Source organism: Rhinolophus ferrumequinum, chromosome 17 (assembly GCF_004115265.2).
Source record: "Rhinolophus ferrumequinum isolate MPI-CBG mRhiFer1 chromosome 17, mRhiFer1_v1.p, whole genome shotgun sequence".
NCBI lineage: Eukaryota > Metazoa > Chordata > Mammalia > Chiroptera > Rhinolophidae > Rhinolophus > Rhinolophus ferrumequinum.
The window spans coordinates 7364670-7386975 of NC_046300.1; the positions used below are offsets into that span (position 1 = coordinate 7364670).

Sequence of the window (22306 nt, forward strand, 5' to 3'; positions counted from 1 at the left end):
GGTGATGAAAATATTCTAAAATTGATTGTAGTAATGGAGACACAATTCTGTGAATAAAACTAAAAACCATTGTACACCTTAAATTGTAAACTGTATGGTGTGTGAATTATCTCTCTATAAAGCTGTGACTTTAAAAAAAATAAGCTGTTATTTAAGAAAAGTGGCTTTTTGTTTGTTTTGTTCTCCTGTCCCCAGCTTTTGCAGCTCCAGGCTGAGACGTTTATCAATGACCCAGTGCTGTTACTTCTACTTTCCTTTTATACTTAAATAAATTCATTTTAAATTAGAAAAATACTCAGTTTGGACCTGGTTCCTCAGTAAATTTTGATTACAGTAGTCCCTCCTTATTCAAGGGGGATCCATTCCAAGACCCCAGTGAATGCCAGAAACTGGATAGTATGAAATCCTATACAAACTGTTTTTTTCCTATACACACATACCTATGGTAAAGTTTACTTTATAAATTAGACACAGTAAGAGATTAACAGTAATAATAAAATAGAACAATTGTAGCAATATTCTGTAATCAATGTTATGTGGTCTCTCTCAAACTACCTTATTGTACTGTACTCGTCCTTGTGCAGCTGTGAGATACGCAGTGCTTGCGCGAGGAGATGGAGCGAGGTGATTGACATAGGCACAGTGATGTGGCATTAACCTCCTTATTATAAAGGTTATTTGAACACAATCTCAGTAGTATCTCCACAGCTACCTGATAACCAAGATGGCAACTCAGTGACTAACGGGTGGGTAGCATATACAGCGTGGATACGCTGGTCAAAGGGATGATTCACGTTCCTGGCAGGAAGGATCGGGAAGGCTTTAGATTTCATCATGCTACTCAGAACTGTGTGCAATTTAAATCTTACGAACTGTTTATTTCTGGAATTTTCCATTTACTATTTTCAGACTGGGGTCCATGGGTAACTGAAACCATGGAAAACAAAAGGGGGGCTACTGTAGTTTGAAAGTACTAATATTTGATAATCTGAGCTAGACTCAGAAATTATTCAATCAGAACCCCAGATACAGATTTCTAATGATGGCTTTTAATTTCATTTTAAAAGATATGTAGGCATTTCAAGAAAGAAGGTGCTTTCATAAAGTACCGTGGATGCGAGTGTCACCCAGTTACCTGCTAGCATCCCTGGGGTTATTCTGGATGTTCTCCTTCCACAGCTACCTGTGTGGCTGAGAGCACGGGCTATGAAGCTAAGACTGCCTGCCATCTCGTCTGATTCCACCTTTGTTAGTAATTTAGAGCTATTTAGTTAGAGTGAGTTATTTATCCTTTCTTGCCTTAGAATCTTTATTAAGTAGTACCTCGTAAAATGTGTGTGAGAACTAAGTGACTTAATACCTATGACGTGTTTAGGCCAGATCCTGCCACAGAAATATTAGATGTTACTCCATCTCTACAATTTCCAGCATTCTTTGCATCTTTATAGGCAGAATTTGCTTTTGGCTTCTGTATTGATTAGGAGTAGGTATGGCTGTAAGGGACAGAAAATCCAACATAATAGGAATTGGGAGTGGGGAGAGAGAGATTAGAGATGGATTAGATGTGTTTTGTTGATGTTGTTTTCTTAATTATAGCCTTCTAGTACTGTTTAGCTTTTAAATTTGTGACATGTAATAGTTTGATTACAGACAAACTTTTTAGAAAGTTAGGATTGTACTTACTGTGCTTATGCAATTTTTTTCCACATAACAATATATTTTGAAGGTCTCCCTGTCTCAGTTCATATGGGTCTGTCGCATCCATTTTAATGATTGCATTAGAGGTTCATACTTTAGCTGCACCAGTATTTCGTAATTTGTTTTTTCAGACAATTTTTATTTCCACTTTTTTTTTTTTTGCTATTACATACGATACTATAGTGATTGTGTGTGTGTGTGAATCTATATGAATTTTGTTTAGAACATATTCATAGAAGTGGAATTGTTGCTAGGTCAGAGGCAGTTCACATTTAAAATTTTGACAGAAACTGCCAAATTGTCTTCCAAAATTTTAAGATCACTCTGATAACTGTGTGGAGAAAAGATTGACAGGAGCAAGATTGGCAGCGGGAAGACGAGTTTGGAGGCTGATGCAGTCATCCAGGCAAGCAGTGATGTGCTTCAGACTAGGTAACAATGGAGGTGGAGAAAAGTGGACTGATTCAAGAAATAAAGTGGGAGGAAGAACAGACGGAGCTGTTAATGAAGTAGATGTGAGTAATGAAAGAAACGAAAGAGCCAAGGATGAATCAGCTGGACCAGTGACATCAGAGTTCCATGAGAGATGAAACCTACTTGCCATGGCCAGACCAGATGACTTTATACTTTGCAACGCTGACATTTTATGACTTTGGAATCCATGACAGCACCCTTCTTTACAGATTGGATGATATCCATATTGAATACTTGGTCTTTTATAATTGTAGGGATACCATTTGATTCTGTTGCCACTTGTGGAGTAAACATTGAGTCTGTTACTAAACTGTACAGATTATATTTTCTGTACTTGTCCGGAATCCAGTTTCCTGTCCACAGCCACACCTCTAAGCTAAGCCACTACCTTCCTCCACTAGCTGCAGTCAGGATGATCTTTATAAAATCCCATCTACGATGATGCCCTGTGCTCCAGGTCCCTCATGTTGTAACAGAAGTGCTGTGTCCACAGCTAATCCCCTCACAGGGAACATTTCCCAGTGGTTTCTGTTCATTTCCACCTCGTGTGGGGTGTCCAAGTCCCCGATCCTCTTTCCAGTGGTCATACAGCTGACAGGGCTGTGGGGAAGCAGAGAACCCACAGAGTCTGCTGAGCAGGAGGACAGGTGTTCTCTCCTGGACGACTTGCCTGCCACTCCCTGGTCCTGAGATGGAGAGTTCTTTCTTTGTTCTGCTCCTGGTTAATACTTCCTCTCCATCAAGCCTTGGTCACTATTCTCCAGACTTTTGGTTTTGAATATTTCTCTACCAGGATGGCTTTCAAAATATCTTTGCTCACCTCTTTCCCTCCTCTCTGGGCTTTTTCTCCACATTGCTCATGCTCATATTATACTCCTTTCATTTTCTGAAATCACAAGCTCACTTACCTTCCAGCCCAACCATGTTTAGACCTTACTTTCTGTAGACCAGGGACCTTCCTTACTTCTCTGTAGACGCTCTTCCTGTGTGTGCACAGAGCACACTGTACTCACATATGTTGTAGTGTATAATCACATTATCTTGATTATGATGTGATTATTTTGGGTCACTCAGGAGGCTCTTAAGACTTTTGTGGGCAGGGGCCATATCTGGATCACTTACTTCCCCTCTGGATAGTGTAGTGCCTGTCATGGAAGAGCTCAGTAATTATTTGTTAAATGAAGGAATATGTATTTGGCAACAACAATATTGAGTGATTTTTATGTAGTTCAAGGATAGAGAAATTAATATAGAAGGACAATATAGAGAAAAACTGATTTTAGAGAAAGCTGCTTTAAAATTAGTAGGCCCTAGTAGGGCCAGGTAAGAGTTTTTCTGTAGGTAGGTAGTGGGAAGATGGATATCACATGTTGGGCAGACAGGAGACGAGGCTCTGTGAGGTGGCCTCATTATTGGTACTCATGTACCAGCAGAAATTACCGTACCAAGGCAAACACACCCCTGGGGCTTCTGCTTTAAACTTTGATGACCACGTGCCTAGTTTCACCAGCACAAGATTCTACAGAAAGAGAAAAAGTGAAGATAGAATAGCAGCATTCTTTCCCTCTTCCGACCCACAGAGAAAGAAAGCAGAATGCATCTGTGTGTATGAAATCATGGTGGTTGGTTTTTGTCTTTTCTCTAATTTGAGTCTCAGACCCCTAAATGGGCTGCCCAGCACTTTTCTTGGGCTTTTCTTGCCTCATTGCGTGGTCCTTCTCTGACATCTGCTTTTCCATCATCTGTGTTTCCAAGCACCTTGGGATGTTTACACTCCCTAAAAACTTTCTTGCCTTTGGGGCATTCCTCAGGCTGTTTCATCTTGCCTAGAGATGCACTTTCATCCCTTGACCCAGGGGAGTGTGGCACACCTGCCACCTGTTGGTGGCAGCCTATCCTGGCAATCCCTTCATTGTGATTAACCACTCGTATGGGCCTGCCCTAACAGCTGCTTTGTATTCCACTTTTGAGATTTACTGTATTGTGTTATGTTATACTGGTCCCGCAAACACAAGGCCCTCATTAATGCCCTGCTCCCATCATCCGTCTGTACACAGTTGGTGCTGCTAGCGTCCTCACAGCCTCCCTGTAAATTGAGTATTTCTACTGTTTGCTTTTCCAGCAGTTGTGGAATTCTGTTTCCTCCTGAGCTTTGCCCCATTGTGGTTGTGCGTGGATTATGTGCTTTGGGTATTTATGTATGCCATTCCCTGTGACATTCATAACGAAGATTCCATTATCTTGTTCATCACAGGTTTGAAGTTAAAATAGGAGAGACTTTCGGAAATGTTTTAATTTCTCCAGCATCTTTTTAATGTTGTCCACCACATACAATATTCCACCTGCTCTAAGAAGCATGTTTTAATTTTCAGGGCATGTGAGCGTTTAGGAGTTCATTTCATTAGGAATGATGAATCGTAGTTTCCACTGAGATTGCATTTGTTAATGTTTTTTTTTGTTTGTTTTTTGTTTTTATTGGGGTAGGGGAACAGGACTTTATTGGGGAACAGTGTGTACTTCCAGGCCTTTTTTCCAAATCAAGTTGTTGTCCTTTCAATCTTAGTTGTGGAGGGTGCAGCTCAGCTCCAGGTCCAGTTGCCGTTTCTAGTTGCAGGGGGTGCAGCCCACCAACCCTTGAGGGAGTCAAACCGGCAACCTTGTGGTTGAGAGGACGTGCTCCAACCAACTCAGCCATCCAGGAGCTCAGCGGGAGCTTAGCTCAAGGTGCCGTGTTCAATCTTAGTTGCAGGGGGCACAGCCCACCATCCCTTGCGGGACTCGAGGAGTTGAACTGGCAACCTTGTGGTTGAGAGCCCACTGGCCCATGTGGGAATTGAACCGGCAGCCTTCGGATTTAGGAGCATGGAGCTCCAACTGCCTGAGCCACCGGGCCGGCCCCTGTTAATGTTTTTAAGGCACATGTTTTCAGATCAGTTAACCTAAATTTTAAGTCTTCCTTTCAGTACAGTGGTAGCTCGATTTTCAAACAGTAATCTGTTCCGGAAGATCGTTCGAGTTCTGAAATGTTCGAAAACCGAGGTACGATTTCCCCATAGAAAATAATGCAAAATGGGTTAATCTGTTCCAGACCTTTAAAATCAACCCCTAAAACTGAAAATTTTACGATCTATTGATACCATAGATTCATAAAATTTACAGTGTTCGTAAACCGAAATGTTCGTCAACGGAGACGTTCGAAAACCGAGGTACAACTCTATTTGTTTATAATAGAAAAAGGAAGGCATTTTAGGTATTGTTTTCTGCTGGAAAGATTTCTCATACTTGTTATGTTGGTTGAATATTTTGTCTGATCCACATAAAGTCTGATGTGCTCTGTTTTGAGCTCTCTAAGTGGTGGTGAAATTAGAGCAAGATGGTTTCTGTACTGTAGTCATCGATTGCTTTGGTATATCTTGCCACAACTGTAGTTGTCTCTTCTGGTCTTTTAAAAGCTTATAAGACACGTACTGATTGAAACTTAAATAATACATAGGTTTATCAGGCAGCATGCTTTTTACCCATTTTATTCACCTTTTTATCTACTCAGTCACTAATTCAAGCCAAATATTTTAAGTCTCCTTTATTTTTAATTACATTTTCCATTGCAAGTCAACTTTTTTTTTTTTTACACTTTTGGACTCTTTCACAGTAACAGGGAACACATTAAGAATTTTAAAAAACCATTTTGTCTTTTGGGCATGATAAATAAAAATAGTGCCTTTAAGTTTGCATTTTAAAATTTTAGGTCAGTATATTGCGAAACAAATTTAGTGAGTTTCAACAAATTGTTTATTTTAAGACCAGGCATGCATTTAATTTACTTTGAATTTATATAAAAATATGATTGGACAAAAGAATAAAAGTGAAATTTTATCACATTTGTGGATTCTGTAAGGTTTTCTTCTTATAAGATCATGTCATTCTGCAAACAGATAATTTTAGTTTTTACCTTTCCAATTTGGATGCCTTTTATTTATTTTATTTATTTTTTTTTTGCCTAATTGTTTTGGCTAGAATTTCCAGTAGTATGTTGAACAGAAGTGGCAAAAGCAGGCATTCTGTCTTGTTCCCAATCTTAGGAAGAAAGTTTTCAGCCTTTTACCATTGAGTGTGGTGTTAGCTGTGGGTTTTTCATATGTACCTTTAACATGTTGAGGAAGTTCTCTTGTATTTCTAGTTTATTCTTTTTTTTTTTTTTTTTACCGTGAGTATTGGGTTTTGTCAAGTGCTTTTCTGAATCATTGAGATGATCATGTAGTTTGTTTCCCCCTTCGTTCTATTAATGTGATGTATGTTGTTTAATATTCTTATGTAAACCACCCTTGCATTCCTGGAATAAATGCTACTTGGTCATGTTGTATAATCCTTTTAATATGTTGCTGGATTTGGTATGCTAGCATTTTTTGAGGATTTTTATGTCTATATTCATAATGTATATTTTACTCATAGTGTCTTTGTCTGGCTTTGGTATCAGGGTAATAATGCTGGCCTCATAAAAGGAGTTAGGAAGTGTTCCCTCCTCTTCAGTTTTTTGGCAGACTTTGAGAAGGGTTAGTCTTAATTGTTTAAATGTTTAGCAGAATTTACAAGTGAAGACATCTGGTCCTGGGCTTTTCTTTGTTAGGAGGTTTTTGATACTGATTCTATCTCCTTCCTTATTATAGGTCTGTTAAGATTTTGTTTCTTTTTGAGTTACTTTTGGAAGTTTGTGTGTTTGTAAAATTTGTTTATTTCATTGAGGCTATCCAATTTGTTGGCATACTGTTTTTCACAGTATTCTCTTATAATCCTTTTCATTTCTGTATATTCAGTAGTAACGTCCCCACTTTTATTTCTGATTTTAGTAATGTGAATCATCTTTTTTTAGTTAATCTAGCTAACAGTTTATTGATTTTGTTGATCTTTCAAAGAATCAACTTTTAATTTTATTTATTTATTATATTTTTTTCTGTGCTCTATTTTATAGTTTATCTCCACTCTGACTTACCTTCTTTCTGCTAGCTTTGAGTTTAGTTTGCTCTTTTTTTCTTGCTTCTTTAATGTGTATAATTAGGTGATTAATTTGAGATCTTCTTAAATGTAGGCATTTACAGCTATAAATTCCCCTTAGTACTGCTTTCAGCGCATCCCATAAGTTCTGGTATATTGTGCTTTTTCATTCGTCTCAAGGTATTTTCTAATTTCCCCTTTCATTTAAATTTGTACCTTTAAATCAATATTGTGGTAGGTTGTTGGTAGTGGTGTTTTAAAATTACTTTTCCAGCATTTTTATGTGTTATATATTGAGAGAAGGTGCTTTGCATTACAGTTTTTAATTTCAATGACTGAATTTTTTCCCCCTAGAAGTTCAAGTTTTTGTTGTTGTTTTTTCAAGACTCCCTGGTTGTATCTTATTCTTTCTCTTTATACTTTTGATTCCTTTTATGTCTTTAATTGTTTAAATATACTGTTCTTACTTTATAATAGTTCTATAATCTTGATATCTAATCCTTTGTTTGAGGTATCCTTTGGTAGCACCCTTGCTAAATGGTTTCAGTGTATGTTTTATCATTTTAGGTTGTATGCTAACATTTAGTGGGGCTTCAGTTATGGAAATCCATGAGGCCTGGGCTGAGGACATGTGCGGGTGTACATTTCCTCTGTCTACCTGAGTGAGAGGGACTTGTGTTTCAAATGATCATAGGAAACTCTCCCACATCCCTCAAGCTAGAATGCAAGCTCCATGAAATCAGAGGTCTTTCTTTGGTTCACTTATGTCTATAAAATAGTCTACTGCAGTGCATGGCACATACTAGGTACCCTACCTATAATGTTCGTTGAACTGAATTTATCATCTTTCTTTGCTGGTGGCTGGATTAATTTTGATTGATCCACTCTCATTGAGAAGCAGTGAAGCCGTGAGGGACTCTTGTAGATACTTTCTATCGGTAATGGCTGGGGTTTTCTTTCGATTTTTTTTGCCTGTTTGTTCTAGTAACATGACTTTGACCCCATACTACACAAAAAGATAATTCTAGTCCTATTATGCTGAATGAGCATTTGCCTCTTTCCTGGGTCTAATGTTTCAAAGGCTTCACATTAGTTGAGTTTGGCTCTTTGAGCCATATTTTTGTTTTTCACTAATACTCAAATTTCTCTCTTTTGAAGGGTGAGAAGATATTTTAATAAAAACAATCAGATTAAGCTTTGAAGGTAAAAAAACAGGAAAAAAAAAGCCCTTATACAAATGATATAGTTTAGTAGCAAGAATTTAGATAACCATGGAATGATAGGTGAAAAATAGAAAAAAATTAGCATAGAGAAAACTTTTGTGTTTTTTTTTCCCCAACATAAAGACATGTGGTACATTTTTCTGATTAATACACTAATCATGACAGGAGAAAATCCACCCCATGTTAAGGGAGAGTATAACTTAATGCTTAATTTATTTTTCATTTTAGTGTAATGCTCATTAAATTATTTTAAAATGAAATTTAAATGCTATTATCTATCAGGTCTTGGGTTTATCTTTCAAGAATATTAAAGAAAAAATTTAATTTTGATATCATAACATTTCCAATAAATTTGTTAGACTTCTTATTCATTGGTATGATATAAATTAGATTGAAAATGGATATGAGCAGAAATAAAATTGCCACTTTGAGTACATTGAGGTTATAAAGAGCTTGTTTTCAAAGAGATATATTAGTTTCTATGTTATCTTTATATGATCATGTTGAACTACTATCTGTGGTTGATTATGAAGAGTGTGAATTGACCCACCACTTTGTATTGAGGTGCTTAGTACTGTTGTCAAAGATCTTTGCAAAAATGGAGGATAAAAACGGGGTCATGTGACATAATGATGACTAAATGTTGCTTTTTTGTTTTGCAGTTCCAATTCCTGGTAGATTTGATCGGCGAGTATCAGGTATGTGTTCTCTTTCATAATATACTGCCAAATAGCTATTTTAAGATAAGATTATCTTAAATAAAAACAAACTGATCTTTTTAATAAAAAGAAAATTTAATAGTATTCAAAACATATTAAAATCATCTGTGATTTCTTCACTGTTTTATTTTAAGTTCTGAATATATATGTACATATTTTTGTGTTGCTATAATTTGTCTCATTTATGTCATTAATATTTTTCCATGTTCGTAATTATGGTTTCTAAAAATTACTTCTCATGTCACTGTTTCTGGTTTTCTAGATCATGCTGCCATTAACTTTTATACTTTATTTTTGAGCCACTTAAATTATTTCCTTAGTTACAGTGTTGGGAGTGGCATTCCCTGGTTAGAGACTGAGCATTGCGTTGGCTTTTTCTGTTTGTCGCTTTCTAGAGACAAGTCTACAGAATAGACTGCAGGAAGCAGGATATCCTGCAAAGGCCTCTTTTCCAAAACCATCTCACTAATATGTACGATGCCTATTCATTTAGTTTAGATGTAAAATAGTACCTCAGATTGTTTTATTTGGCATCCCTTTGATTATTAACAAAAATTAATGTTTTCCAAACATGGGAAATCTGGTTTGGTTTTCTTATGGGACTAGTTTATTAATATTTTTCCCTTTTAACTGTGAATGGCCTAGATTATTTTTTATAAGTTTGAGTAAATTTCTATCATGATTTTTAACCGTTTGAAATTTTTTTTTTTAATGTTGTTGTTGTTTTTTTAAAGATTTTATTGGGGAAGGAGAACAGGACTTTATTGGGGAACAGTGTGTATTTCCAGGCCTTTTTTCCAAGTCAAGCTGTTGTCCTTTCAATCTTAGTTGTGGAGGGTACCGTTCAGCTTCAAGTAACCATTTGAAATTTTTAATGCAAAGTTTTCCACATTGGTTGTGCTATTTAAATTTTACTGTTTTTTATTGATTCAAAACTTTTATTATGTAACTGGTATCTTGAACACTGCCTGGCACATAGCAGACACAGCAAATATTTATTGAATATATACATCCTCTTCTTTTTTTTTTTATGATTGCTCCTAAGCTGAAAAGTTCTTTTTTTCATAGAGCTGATAAATATATTTTGTAAAAGATTTTCATAAAAATTGTTTGAATTTTGGATACATCTAGAGTTTATTTGGTTGTACAGTGGGATGTTAATGTGATTCAAAATTGCTCTGCAAGCTGTAGGTGTCACATTATTCTTTCACATCTCCTTGTTCAGGGAAGGTTTCTTACCCTTCCATTTACCCTTTTCTGTCCCTCAATCCTTTCCTTTGACAAAAATCAGCTTATTATGTTTTCAGAAAGCCTTTGGTAAGGTTGTACACCAAAGTCTGTTGAAAAGAGATTGAAGAATGTGTTCTTACGTATAGAGAAGTCATTTTCAGAAAAGAAATAGAGTAAGGATTAAGGTTGGTGCAAGGCCCATGAATGATTATCTCCCATTTCTGTTCATCCCTGCCCTGCATCGCTTTTTCCCCGGAAGATTAATAATATTCCTGGACGTCTGGAGGACAGATGTGGGAGATGGAGAATACAGTGACATCTCCAGAGGTCACAGATGGTGTCAGTTCATGAACTGCGGCTTGGGCTCTGTCTGTGGTTCAGTCCTTGAACTGTGGAGGACTCAGACAAGTACCTGTTATTATTCCTCCCCCTTAGATTTTACCATCTTACTGAAGATTTAAAACTTTAATATTATCCAAATGTTAAGCGAAAATAAAAGATTCTTAAAAGAATCCCAAATGAATGTGCAGGAGAGAAAATAGCCTCATCCAGATGATGTGCTAGGTGCACAGTTTTAAAGTCTTTCTCAATGCCTTCTTGTGTTGTTGAACATAATTCTTACATTAACACTGTGAGGTACATGCTGTAATTATCCCCATTGTACAGATGAGGAAACTGGGGGCAAAGCAGAGGTTAAGTAACTTGCAACAGTCCAGGTGATAATGTGCCCAGAGGTAGCATGAGTCCTAGGTACTACCCTTCCCATCTCTACGGATCCTTTCTTGTACCCTTTGGAACTCTTGGTCGATGTTCAGGTAAATCCTCTAAATCCCAGCCTGTTTTCTGAGTGCAGCCTTCATCTTCGTGCTCTGGCTGAAGCTTGCCTTACCCTGCAGGCTTCTCAAACGGTGGCTCTTTTCTCTTCCACCTTCCTTGTAACGCTGACAGGAGATGGGTCAGTGTTTCTCATGCTCCTCATTGCTGCTTCCAAATCATTCTCTTTCCCTCCTCCCTAAAATTCTCCGCTTCAAACCTCACACTGTTATATTCTACCAGCCACCGCCCCTCCTCATTTCAGTCACCTCACAATCTCCAGGATGTTCCTTGTTATTCCCATATAGATAATGCTTCAGAGTCTGGCCCTTCTGTTCTTTGGCGTCCTCTCTCCCAAGGATCCTGTCTTCCTCCCTGTGTTCCCATGGTCGTCCTCTGGTGTGACAGCCATCACAGCTCTTCATGCCCTGAATCAGCGCTCCGCGTGCACCGCTGCCTGCTACTTCTCAGCTCCTGCTCCAACCCCCACACATCATCGATCCTGCTTCCTTTCACTGTTCGTCACTTGCTCTTCACTGACCTTAAGTTCCTTGATCAGTGAGTATAACCACTCCCTGGCACATACCCTCCATTTATTTTGCCCTTTTTACTTGCTTGGCTAAATCACATTCTGGTTAAGTCCAGCTCTGTGCTTATGCTGTGTCTACCCCCACAGCTGTTCTTGATTGAAGGAAATACACAGCCTTGTTGATTGATCTTACTTTCAGTTCATGATCATTAACTTTCAGTAGGTTCTTGATCACACACACACACACACACACACACACACACACCTCACCCCACCCCCACGCCCCGTCTCCCTTTATTTTCTCCTTACTGTTCTAGCTATCTCTTTTAACTTATTTATCCTATTTATTACCTAGTTCCCTATACTAGAATGTAAGCTCCTATTGGGCAGGGAATTATGTGCTTTGTTCATTGGTTATATAGTTAACACTTAGAATAATGTCAGTAAATATGGATGGATGAATGGATGGAAGGAAGGAAGGGATCAGGAATTAGGAGGAAAAATTACTGTAGGCAGAAGAAATACCAGAAACTTTTTGAAGGAAGGCAGAAATTGCACTAAAAGTTGAAAAAAACATAGTTACTAACTTGGCTAATACCGGGAAGGATTCTACTTGGAAGAATGTCTTAGCATTCAGAGGGGGATGAACTGGGCCTGGCTGTGGGGGAGGAGATAAAATAAGGTTGAAAAGAGGTGAGGCGTGGGGCTCCTGATGTGATCCAAAGACTTCAGCAAAAACTAGTGTGTGGGGACATGTGTCCTGTGTCAGAGACTGTAGAAAAGATTTCAACAACTCAGGGTCTCTGACAATAATTGGAACATAAAGCAGCATAGGAAAGCGAGCAGTTACTGAGTGTCTTCTGTGAGCCCAGCCTTGTGATTTAAATGTCACCTCCTATTATTAACCCTTCATATGGTTCTAATATTGTTATCCCCTTTTAACCACTGAAGAGACCAAAGATTGCGAGTATGGAGAAAGAATGGGTGGATGGATCCAAGCTCGGTGTGTGTAGCTTCAAAGAGGAGCTCTTTCCCTCTTGAGGCTGCCTCTCCCTTGCAAGCACTGGACTTGAAAAGCTGTGCCTTCCAACTTTTAAGTTGTAGCAGAAAGTCTCTCTCCATCGAATGAAGAGAGTTTATGAATTCTTTAAAGGCAGCTTTCTTGAAGCAGTCCTGAGTTAGTGTTAACTATTAACTATCTTTGAGTTTGAAATGTTAGTGTGTAATTAATAAAATGTCATCCAAAAAAACCCTTTATTAAATATATGTTGAAGCTTCAAAGCACATTAATTGGAAATTTGTGTGTTAGCATCATGCCACATTTAGGCAGGGAATACGTAACTCGAGTGATAACTGTAATACAGTCAACAGAACAGTCTGCTGAGAATCTGGTGCCATGTCAGTCACTCATTTCTGCATGAAGGTGCCCTTCACAGACATTCCTGCCTTATAGGGCTTTCCTACTTAAAATGTACTTAAATAGTGATTTTTGTCTTTATATCCTTTTCACAGTATTCAGTATTTTTTTCATCCATAGCTGTCTTCAGCTGAAATATTACTAAACGTTGCTTAAAATAACTTTGAAACCCAATGGTATGGATAGACTTGCGTCCTCCTCAAATTCATATGTTGAGGTCTAACCCCAGTGTGATTCTACTTAGAGATAGGGCGTGGAAAGTGGTTAATTAAGGTTAGATGAGGTCACATAGGTGGGGCCCTAATTCAGTAGGACTGGAGTCCTGTAAAAAAGAAGAGACACAAGGAGTGCAAGCTCAGAGAAAAGGCCATGTGAGGACACAGCAAGAAGACATCCATCCATCTGCAAGTCAAGAAATGAGGCCTCAGGAAAAACAAAATCTGCCAGTACCTTGAGCTTGAGCTCCCAGCCTCCAGAACTGTGAGAAAATGAATTTCTGTTGTGGAAGCCACCAGTCTGTGGTGTTTTGTTATGGCGGCCCAAGCAGGCTCCTTCACCCAGGCTGTATTAACTCCTCGTGGAGCCTGGCAGGACAGCACAGGGCCTCAGGCCTGTGACCGGGATCTGTGCTCATTTCTTTGTAGAAATGAAACGGTTTTCTCTCACAGCACATTTTAACGATTCACATTTCTGGATGAGGTAAGCACCAATTAAAATTTGAAAGAAGAAAAATTGTGCTGGATAATCTATTGTCACTTTGTACAGTTTCATATTACTGGCTAGTGACATCTGCTGGAGACTGGCAGCAAAATAAATTCCTTCGAACAATGGGCTGTGCTGCCCTTAGTCTTCATTTTCAGTAGGCCTTAAGCATCCCGTGCCCTCAGTGGAGTTCTTGAGGCTACACTAGGAGATCGCACAGCCTCGCCCAGAAATGGGAGTCACCATTTCTCAGGTAACTTGTGCGCTGAGACAAGCTCCCTGATGTGTAGAATGTAAGGGCAGCAATCACACAGACACTTAAAAGTGCATTTTTATACAGAAAATCAGAAAAATAATTTGGGATCAAGATCAGGAAGAAGTAGAGAGGTTGGGTGTAAACAGAGAAAGAGAGCAAAGGGTGGCGAGTCCGCAGTTCAAAACAAAAGGGAAACAGTTACCAGTTTTGAAAAATAAAGACAATGTTTTCCCACTAACAGAAGCATATTAATAATTTTTAATGAAAATTACCTCTGTTTAAATCATAGTTCTGTACCTTAAGACTTGAAGACTGTAACATTTGCTGCCTCAGTTATATTAATGTCTAAAAATATAAAAATGAGTTAAGTTGCTAAAGTACTTTCCTCTAAAATCAGAGGAAAAGCAAACCTGGCGATACGCTAGCCCAAGACTAAGCGTCCTTATCAGTGAAATTCAGTCTCATCATTGAAGATTATTATTTTAAACGAAAATTTTCATATAGAGGCAAAACTAGAGAAAGTATAATAGTACCCATGTACCCACCTGTCTCCAAGGCTTTTTTTAAAATGCATTTTTCTAAGAAGACATTTTGAAGTCATGGACTAAAGAGTAGCAATTGGAGTAGACTGAATAAAGGTCAAAATGAGAATATTTCTGAAGTAGAATTTGATGTATTCATTGGGTAAGAGGAGAAAGAAGGAAGTCATGGTGAATTCCAAATGTCTAGTTTCGAAAACTGGGCTGATAACGCCAGCATTCATCGGAGCACAGAGAACCAAGAGGCTTGCCGGGGAACGTAGTGTCTGGTCAGCTGCCCTCAGTGCAGCTTCCTGAGCCACCTACAAAATACCCGTGAAGATGCAAAGCGTAGTAACAATGACATCTAAGAACTCAGGCGTGTGTCTGCCTTACTCTTTCGGACAGATCTGAGATAAACACCCTGATTTTCTCTTGCAGAAGCAGGAGTGGCTTGGAGAAAGGTAATTAGTCATTAGGTACATCCCTTTGTCACTTCCCTGGCTCAGCTACCGGAAACGGAAACCGAAACCAGCCAGGGGCTGGACAGCCCTCTGCAGAGTGTCACCTTATGCTGTTCTAGGGCCTCGGGGGGTGTCTAGCCTCTTACTCCCTTCTCCCTGAGTTTTCTCTATTTAAGGGTACTGGGAGCCTGTTGGGCAGAGTAGTAATGGCATCATGGCACAGGAGGTGTGGTCCAACGAGTAGAGTATTATAGGCTGGGCAGGGAAGGGAGTCCTGTCTATAGGACATGCTGGGGGTCACCATTTTTCAGGTATCCCATTAGTTCAGAGAATCAGTGAGGAACAGGAAGCTGGGATACAGCTAGAGCAGGGCTGCAGTGAGTAAATGTCCCTAAGAAACCAGGAGTTACATTGAGAGTGGTATGTATCCCCTTGTCCCCTAGTTGTAGATATGAGGTGTGATAAAAAAATACAGTGAATGCTGCTGTCAAGTGCCATCCAAGGGAAAGGCAGGCATCTTCAATACGGGAAGCAGCACGTCAAACCTTAGTGTGTGACAAGTTTCATCTTGTTCGGTGCAGTCAGTCGGGTGTGAGCTACAGTTGGGAGAAGGTATGTTTTAAAGTGTGCCATAAATCACCCTCCATCATGACATGCTCCATGTCACACATCGCTTCTGGTATATGGCAATTTCTGTCAAATAAAAACATTATGGTGTGTCCTCATCTACCTTATTCACCAGATCTGGCATCGTGCGACTTCTGGCTCTTCCCTAAAGTCAAAAGGATTCAGGACATTGAGGCAGCCAAGAAAGCGCAACTAAAGACATTCATGAAAGAGGCCTTCTAGAACCGCTATAGAAAGTGGCAAGAACCATAGGATAAGTGTGCTCAAAGTGAGGGGGATTAATAGCAATGTGTACAATAAAAGTACTGTAATAAATTTTTTTATTTAAACATTCACCGTAGTTTTTTATCACACCTTATATATAGGCTTTTTCAGCCATCACACGAATTGAGTATAGGGTCAAAAACCATTTATACTCCTTGCCTGCTAACAAATGAGAAGTAAACCCTAACAAATAATGCAGAGCCTATGAGTGAACTTCACAGATTAAAGATAGTAGAGGAATGAAGACTAGAAAGGTCCACTACAAAATGCTTATAGAATGCAAAAAATCTTTGCCTCTATGAGTTCTGAGTAAAAGCCAAGAAAAGAATAGGCCGAGATGAAAAAGGAAATGGGCATGATGAAGAAAAAGATTGTAAGGAAACTAAACAAAATAAGGAGAAGTTAAATACATAGAGAAGGCCAAAAAAGCAGAATCGTTAAGGGCAAAATCTGCGATGGAGGGCAGCCTTGAAGAAAGGGTAGTTGTTGAAAGAGCTGAGATAGAGAATAGAACCAAGATAATAATATTTCTGAAAACCAGAACAAATAGAACAGAAGTGATAATAGTTACAGTTCAAAGAGTTGGAACTCACTGTATTCTTACTGTGTGTTGGACACTTGCCTGATTGAATCCTCATGACAGGCCTCAAAGGGGAATCACTCCTGTTAGCTCCATCATGCAGAGGAGAAGGTGGAGATTTGTGGTAAATCCCTCCAGGTCACACAGGTATTGCAAATAACTGAGCATTTATTAAAAGAGAAATTTCCCCTGTATTGTGAAGAAGGAACAGGTTTGCTATTTTCTGGGCAATACCACTGATCACAGCTAGATTGTTCCTAGCCAATCGGTTTTGTTAGTGAAATCAACCAATTTTTTATTCACTAGATAATACATTGTATCTTTGCCACTAACACCTAAGAGTAAGATTTTTAAATGGTGACTTACACTGACATTGCCAATCCTAATCCTTCTATTTCATGTTTGTATCCCTCTTCTCTCCAGTGAAAACATCAGTGTGTATGCTTATTTACTCCCTGCTGTAATACATACAGAAGAGTTTTGGAATTGCTGTGCCAGTCAACAACAGTTCTTTTTTGTCATTGGAACATACCCCATTGAGGGTGGATGGTCAGAGTACTACTTTAATAAGCTACTTAGAATAATTCTCTTTTCCTTCGCTGTGGTTTATGTTATCAGCCAGATGTGTGGTTAGGTTCATTTGTTTCTCTTTCTTTTCAGTTGTTGGGTCCCTCCATCCTTATCAATTTAATTTAATTTTTTATATAAAACATTTAACATGACTTAATGTCAAAACTGTATAAAAGAATGTCCTCAGAGAAGTTTTATTCCTTTCCCTATACCTTCTTTTTTTTGTTTCTGCTTACTGTCTAGGAAAAAATTTCATTACTTTCTGGTTTATCCTGTTTCCTTTTGGAAAAATAAATAAACAAAATTTTTTGTATATGTATTCATATTTATATTTTTATTCCCTCCCCCATTCTTAGTTCTCCTACTTTCTCATGGAAGTCCTTTCTGATGGAAGGGATGGCATACTAAATGTACTGTTACCTTGCCTTTTTTGTTTTTCCCTACACCTCACTATTCTTTCTTACAGCTGTATTATTTTCATGGATACTTATATTATGTCTGATATTTGCTATCTTAAACAGTTGTTCAGTAAATGTATTTTAAATCTTTGAATTATGACAAAGGCAAGTCCTGTAGGCAACTGGCAGAAACACAGGTTACCTCCAAAGAAAATCAAGTTGGTTTTAGGTTTATATAATATTGTACCTAGAAGAGAGGCTGATACATAGTATTTATTTTGTTAAAAATTCATTCTTATTTTTAAGTCATTCATTATGATGTTGAGCTATTTTAATTGATTGTTTTCATCATTGTTCCATGTTCATGTGTTTATATTGCATACATTGTACTTTGTAGTTTTCCATCCCTGCTTCATAACTCAGCAGAGAAAGCATGTCCTTGTGTGTCCTTGCTACTCCCATAGGATTCAGAGGATGGTATGTTTTATCATCTCTCTCCTGTTTGAGACAACCAACCCCCAGAAAGCTGGCTTTTTAGCACCTAACAGAATGCTTGGCATTAGTAGGTACTTAATGTATTTATCAATTCAGAGAAGGGATTAAAAAAATCATTACAGCTTTCACAAGCAGTGAATAAAAAGAAATTGTGTTCACTTCCTATTTTTCTAGTAAAAGCACACATCTGTTTTATTCATTTTTCTCTTTATTTTTTCTCTTCAAATTTAGTCTGTGCTGAGGCCTTCAACCCTGACGAGGAAGAGGAAGATACTGATCCCAGGGTAAGAACTACAGCCAAGGTATTAGGTAGAGTTGTTGTATTCCCCACTCACCCCCTCTACTCACCACATCCAATGATGCTGATAATTAAAATACATACAAATTAAAATATCAACAAGATGCCATTTGAGGTATTGGTGAGAAAGGGTGCGTAGCTGTCAAAGCCTTAAACATTGTCAAACCAACTGAGTCAGCAGTTACCTGAAGAAGAATTCATTCCTGACAAACAGTTGGATTCTTCCTAAAGAGGTACTACAAATGGAGATCATTTATTACAGTGCGGTAATAACGATCTATCCACTTATTTATTTGTACAAACAGTTATACCTGGAAGGATAGACCCCAGATGTTAACGGTGGTTGTGACAGGGCTGTGGTTGACTTTTGAATGCCTTTTTAAAAAACTCAGGTTTTTAAACTCTTGTACAATTAACAAATTATTTCTATAAAAGTAACTATGAAGCATCATTATAAAAAGATGGATGTTAACAAAAGAAACTTTAATGATTTTTCAGGTTAGCCTTAAAATGAGTAGTAGCCTGTGAAAGATTTCTGAAGTATTCTAATAATAAAATGCTACCATTGTGTGAATATAATAGACATGTAGATATAAAAATTTTTAACATTCTGGATATTGTAGAATTCTTGATGACTTTTAAAAGTTAAAATGGGCAGCCGGATGGCTCTGTTGGTTAGAGTGCGAGCTCTGAACAACAGGGCTGCCGGTTCAATTCCCACATGGGCCAGTGAGTTGCTCCCTCCACAACTAGATTGAAGACAACGAACTACCGCTGAGCTGCCGGGGCTGGCGGGGGGACGGGACCGGATGGCTCAGCTGGTTAGAGCGCGAGCCCTCAACAACAAAGCTGCCAGTTCAATTCCCACATGGGACGGTGGGCTGCGCCCCCTGCAACTAATATTGAAAATGGCGACTGGACTTGGAGCTGAGCTGTGCCCTCTACAACTAGATTGAAGGACAATGACCTGACTTGGGACTGATGGGCCCTGGAGAAACACACTATTCCCCAATATTCCCCAATAAAATAAAGAAGAAATCCTCTATTTAAAAAAAAAAAAGTTAAAATGGTTTTTTACTAACTTTTTAAAATCACAAATTCAAAATACTTAACACTTTTGATATGTTATTTCTGGTTAGATTAAGTGAAGACTTTTTTTAGGGTGAAGACAATACTTAGGAAGGAGCTTGATAGGTCTCACAATTTTAACAGCAATATTAGGCAATAATTACTTTTTTTAGTTCAATAAATATTGCATATAATAATAGTAATAGTTTTTGAGCACCTACTAAATGTCAGGTACTGTTTTAAATACTGCATGTATTAACTCATTTAATCCTTATGACAATTCTAATTTTATAGTTACCACTAATAATAATAATCTAATAAGTTGTTGATGTTTGAACTCTAGCTTGTATAACCATTTAACATGAGCTCCTGATTATTTTCCTTTAAACATTCTTCTCCAACCACAGTCTTTAGCTCAGTTCATGGCAGTTGCTCAGGCCCAAAACTTCAGGGTCACCCTTGGCTCCTCTCAGTTTTTTATACCCACATTCAATTTTTCAGCACATCCAATGGGCTCAGTCTTCAAAACATAACCCCAAATTCCTCTACTTCTCAGCACATTTATCACTACCACCCTGGTCCTAACCACCACCATCTGGCACTAGGATAACACGACAGTAGCTTCCTGGCTTCAAATGTCTTCCCTCAAGGCTGTTCTTTACAGAGCAGCCAGTGTGAGCCTTTAAAAACATGAGTCAGATCTCTTTTCTTCCTCAGCCACAACTCTCAAATTGCCTTCGTGTCACTAGAGAAAAGTTCCATTCAGTTCTGTGACCTATAATACCCTCTGTGATTTGGGCATCACCCCCCCCCCCCCCCCCCCCGCTCCCAACTCCCCCAACCTGGTCTCTTCCTGATCTTTCCCCCTCGCTCTGCATCAGTCACTGCTGTTTCCTGGTTATTTCTCAAACATGCTATTCCCCTACCATACGCCTTGTTTCTACTGGATGTTTCCGCTCCTTGAGGTGCTCTTCCCATAGGGATGGTCCTCATGACTCACTGCCTCAAGTTGTCCTCACTTCCTTGAGCTCTTTACACAGATGTCATCTTCCCAGGCTGCATCTGACACACACACATGCACACGTTTTATCACCCTTCCCTACCTTATTTTTCTCCTTAGCCTTATCACGCTTAACATATTTTATGTATTTATTGAATGTGAGAGCAGATATTTTTGTGTGTTCACTGCTGTGTCCCCAGAGGTAGGACGGTGCCTGACACCTAGTAGACGTCTAATATTTGTTAAATGAGCAAATCTATAACCCTCTGCTATACGGATGAGGACTCGGGCGCTCCCAAGGGGTAGCTGACTTGCTGGCAGCCACACAGCCAGTGGGTGGCTCAAGGGTGGGTGCTCTTCACCCCCTATTGTATTGCCCTCCACGACCAGGGCACTGCTTGGTATTTGTGTAGAATTAAAATTATAGCAAATATGCTCTTAGTTTTTCCCACTTTTTTTTTTTTTTAATTCTCATTGTCTTAATTTGGTGAGAGTAGGTTTTTTTTTTTGTTTGGTTGGTTTTTTTTAAAGAGTTTATTGGGGAACGGGAACAGGACTTTATTGGGGAACAGTGTGTACTTCCGGGCCTTTTTTCCAAGTCAAGTTGTTGTCCTTTCAGTCTTAGTTGTGGAGGGTGCAGCTCAGCTCCAGGTCCAGTTGCCGTTGCTAGTTGCAGGGGGCACAGCCCACCATCCCTTGCGGGAGTCGAACCAGCAACCTTGTGGTTGAGAGGACTCACTCTAACCAACTGAGCCATCCGGGAGCTCGGCGGCAGCTCAGCTCAAGGTGCTGTGTTCAATTTTAATTGCAGGGGGCACTGCCCACCATCCCTTGCGGGACTCGAGGAATCGAACTGGCAACCTTGTGGTTGAGAGCCCACTGGCACATGTGGGAATTGAACCTGCAGCCTTCGGAGTTAGGAGCATGGAGCTGTAACCACCTGAGCCACCGGGCTGGCCCAATTTTTCCCACTTTTTAGGAGAAAGAAATATACTAATTTGTAAGCAAAGTAAGATTTTTAAATGGAATTTAAAATTGTCTTGGTTTTACTTGGATTGGCAGGTGATTCATCCTAAAACTGATCAACAAAGATGCAGACTTCAGGAAGCTTGCAAAGATATTCTCCTTTTCAAAAATCTTGATCAGGTAACATTGATTTAAGAAAAATTTTTTTTTTCAATTACATTTGACATTTAATATTATATTAGTTTCAGGTGTACCACATAGTTGTTAGACATTTATATAACTTATGAAGTGATCCCCTCGATAAGTCACCCACCTGGCACCTTACAGTTGTTACAATATTATTGACTATATCCCCTGTACTGTACATCCCTGTGACTATTTTGTAACTGCCAATTTGTACTTCCTAATCCCTTCACCTTTTTCACCCATTCCCAATCCCCCTCCCATTTGGCAACTATCAGTTTGGTCTCTGTATCTGTGAGGCTGTTTCTGTTTTGTTCATTTATTTTGATCTTTAGATTCCACAAATAAGTGAAATTATATGATTTTTGTCTTTCTCTGACTTATTTCACTTAGCATAATACCCTCTAGGTCCATCCATGGTGTCATAAGGTAACATTGATTTTTAAAATATTTTTGTCTTTTAGCTTTTTTCCTGTTTGTCACTTAGTTTTTAGTGTCTTAGTCACAGCCATATGAGGCATAAAACTTTAGACTCATCTTAACAAATGTTTGCATTGAGTTGACCACCATAACCCATAATGAGCTTTTCAGATGACTTTAGTATTTCTCAGAACTGCTTTGGCACTTCCTCCCAGACAGTACCATTCGAGGGCCTTGCCGTTTAGCCACGTAAAAAGGAAATGCTCAGGTTTGCGTGACTGGCTTAATTCGAAGAGTTTAAATTCATGCTGCAGAATAATTTCTCCAAAGATTCCAGTGTGATGCTCTCTTCATCGGTATCAATTAACTCACTGGAAGTGCATGACTGCATCTGAGACCTTAGGT

At 38.8% G+C, this 22306-nt stretch overlaps 1 protein-coding gene across 1 annotated transcript in view; it reads left to right on the plus strand.

The window, feature by feature from the left end:
* Positions 1-22306, plus strand: part of PRKAR2A (protein kinase cAMP-dependent type II regulatory subunit alpha) — a 76341-nt gene that overhangs the window by 25113 nt on the left and 28922 nt on the right. The window contains exons 2-4 of the mRNA XM_033132502.1: positions 9047-9082; positions 18198-18250; positions 21395-21478. Of these exons, the coding sequence (XP_032988393.1) occupies positions 9047-9082; positions 18198-18250; positions 21395-21478 (173 nt within the window). The remainder of the gene's footprint in view (positions 1-9046; positions 9083-18197; positions 18251-21394; positions 21479-22306) is intronic.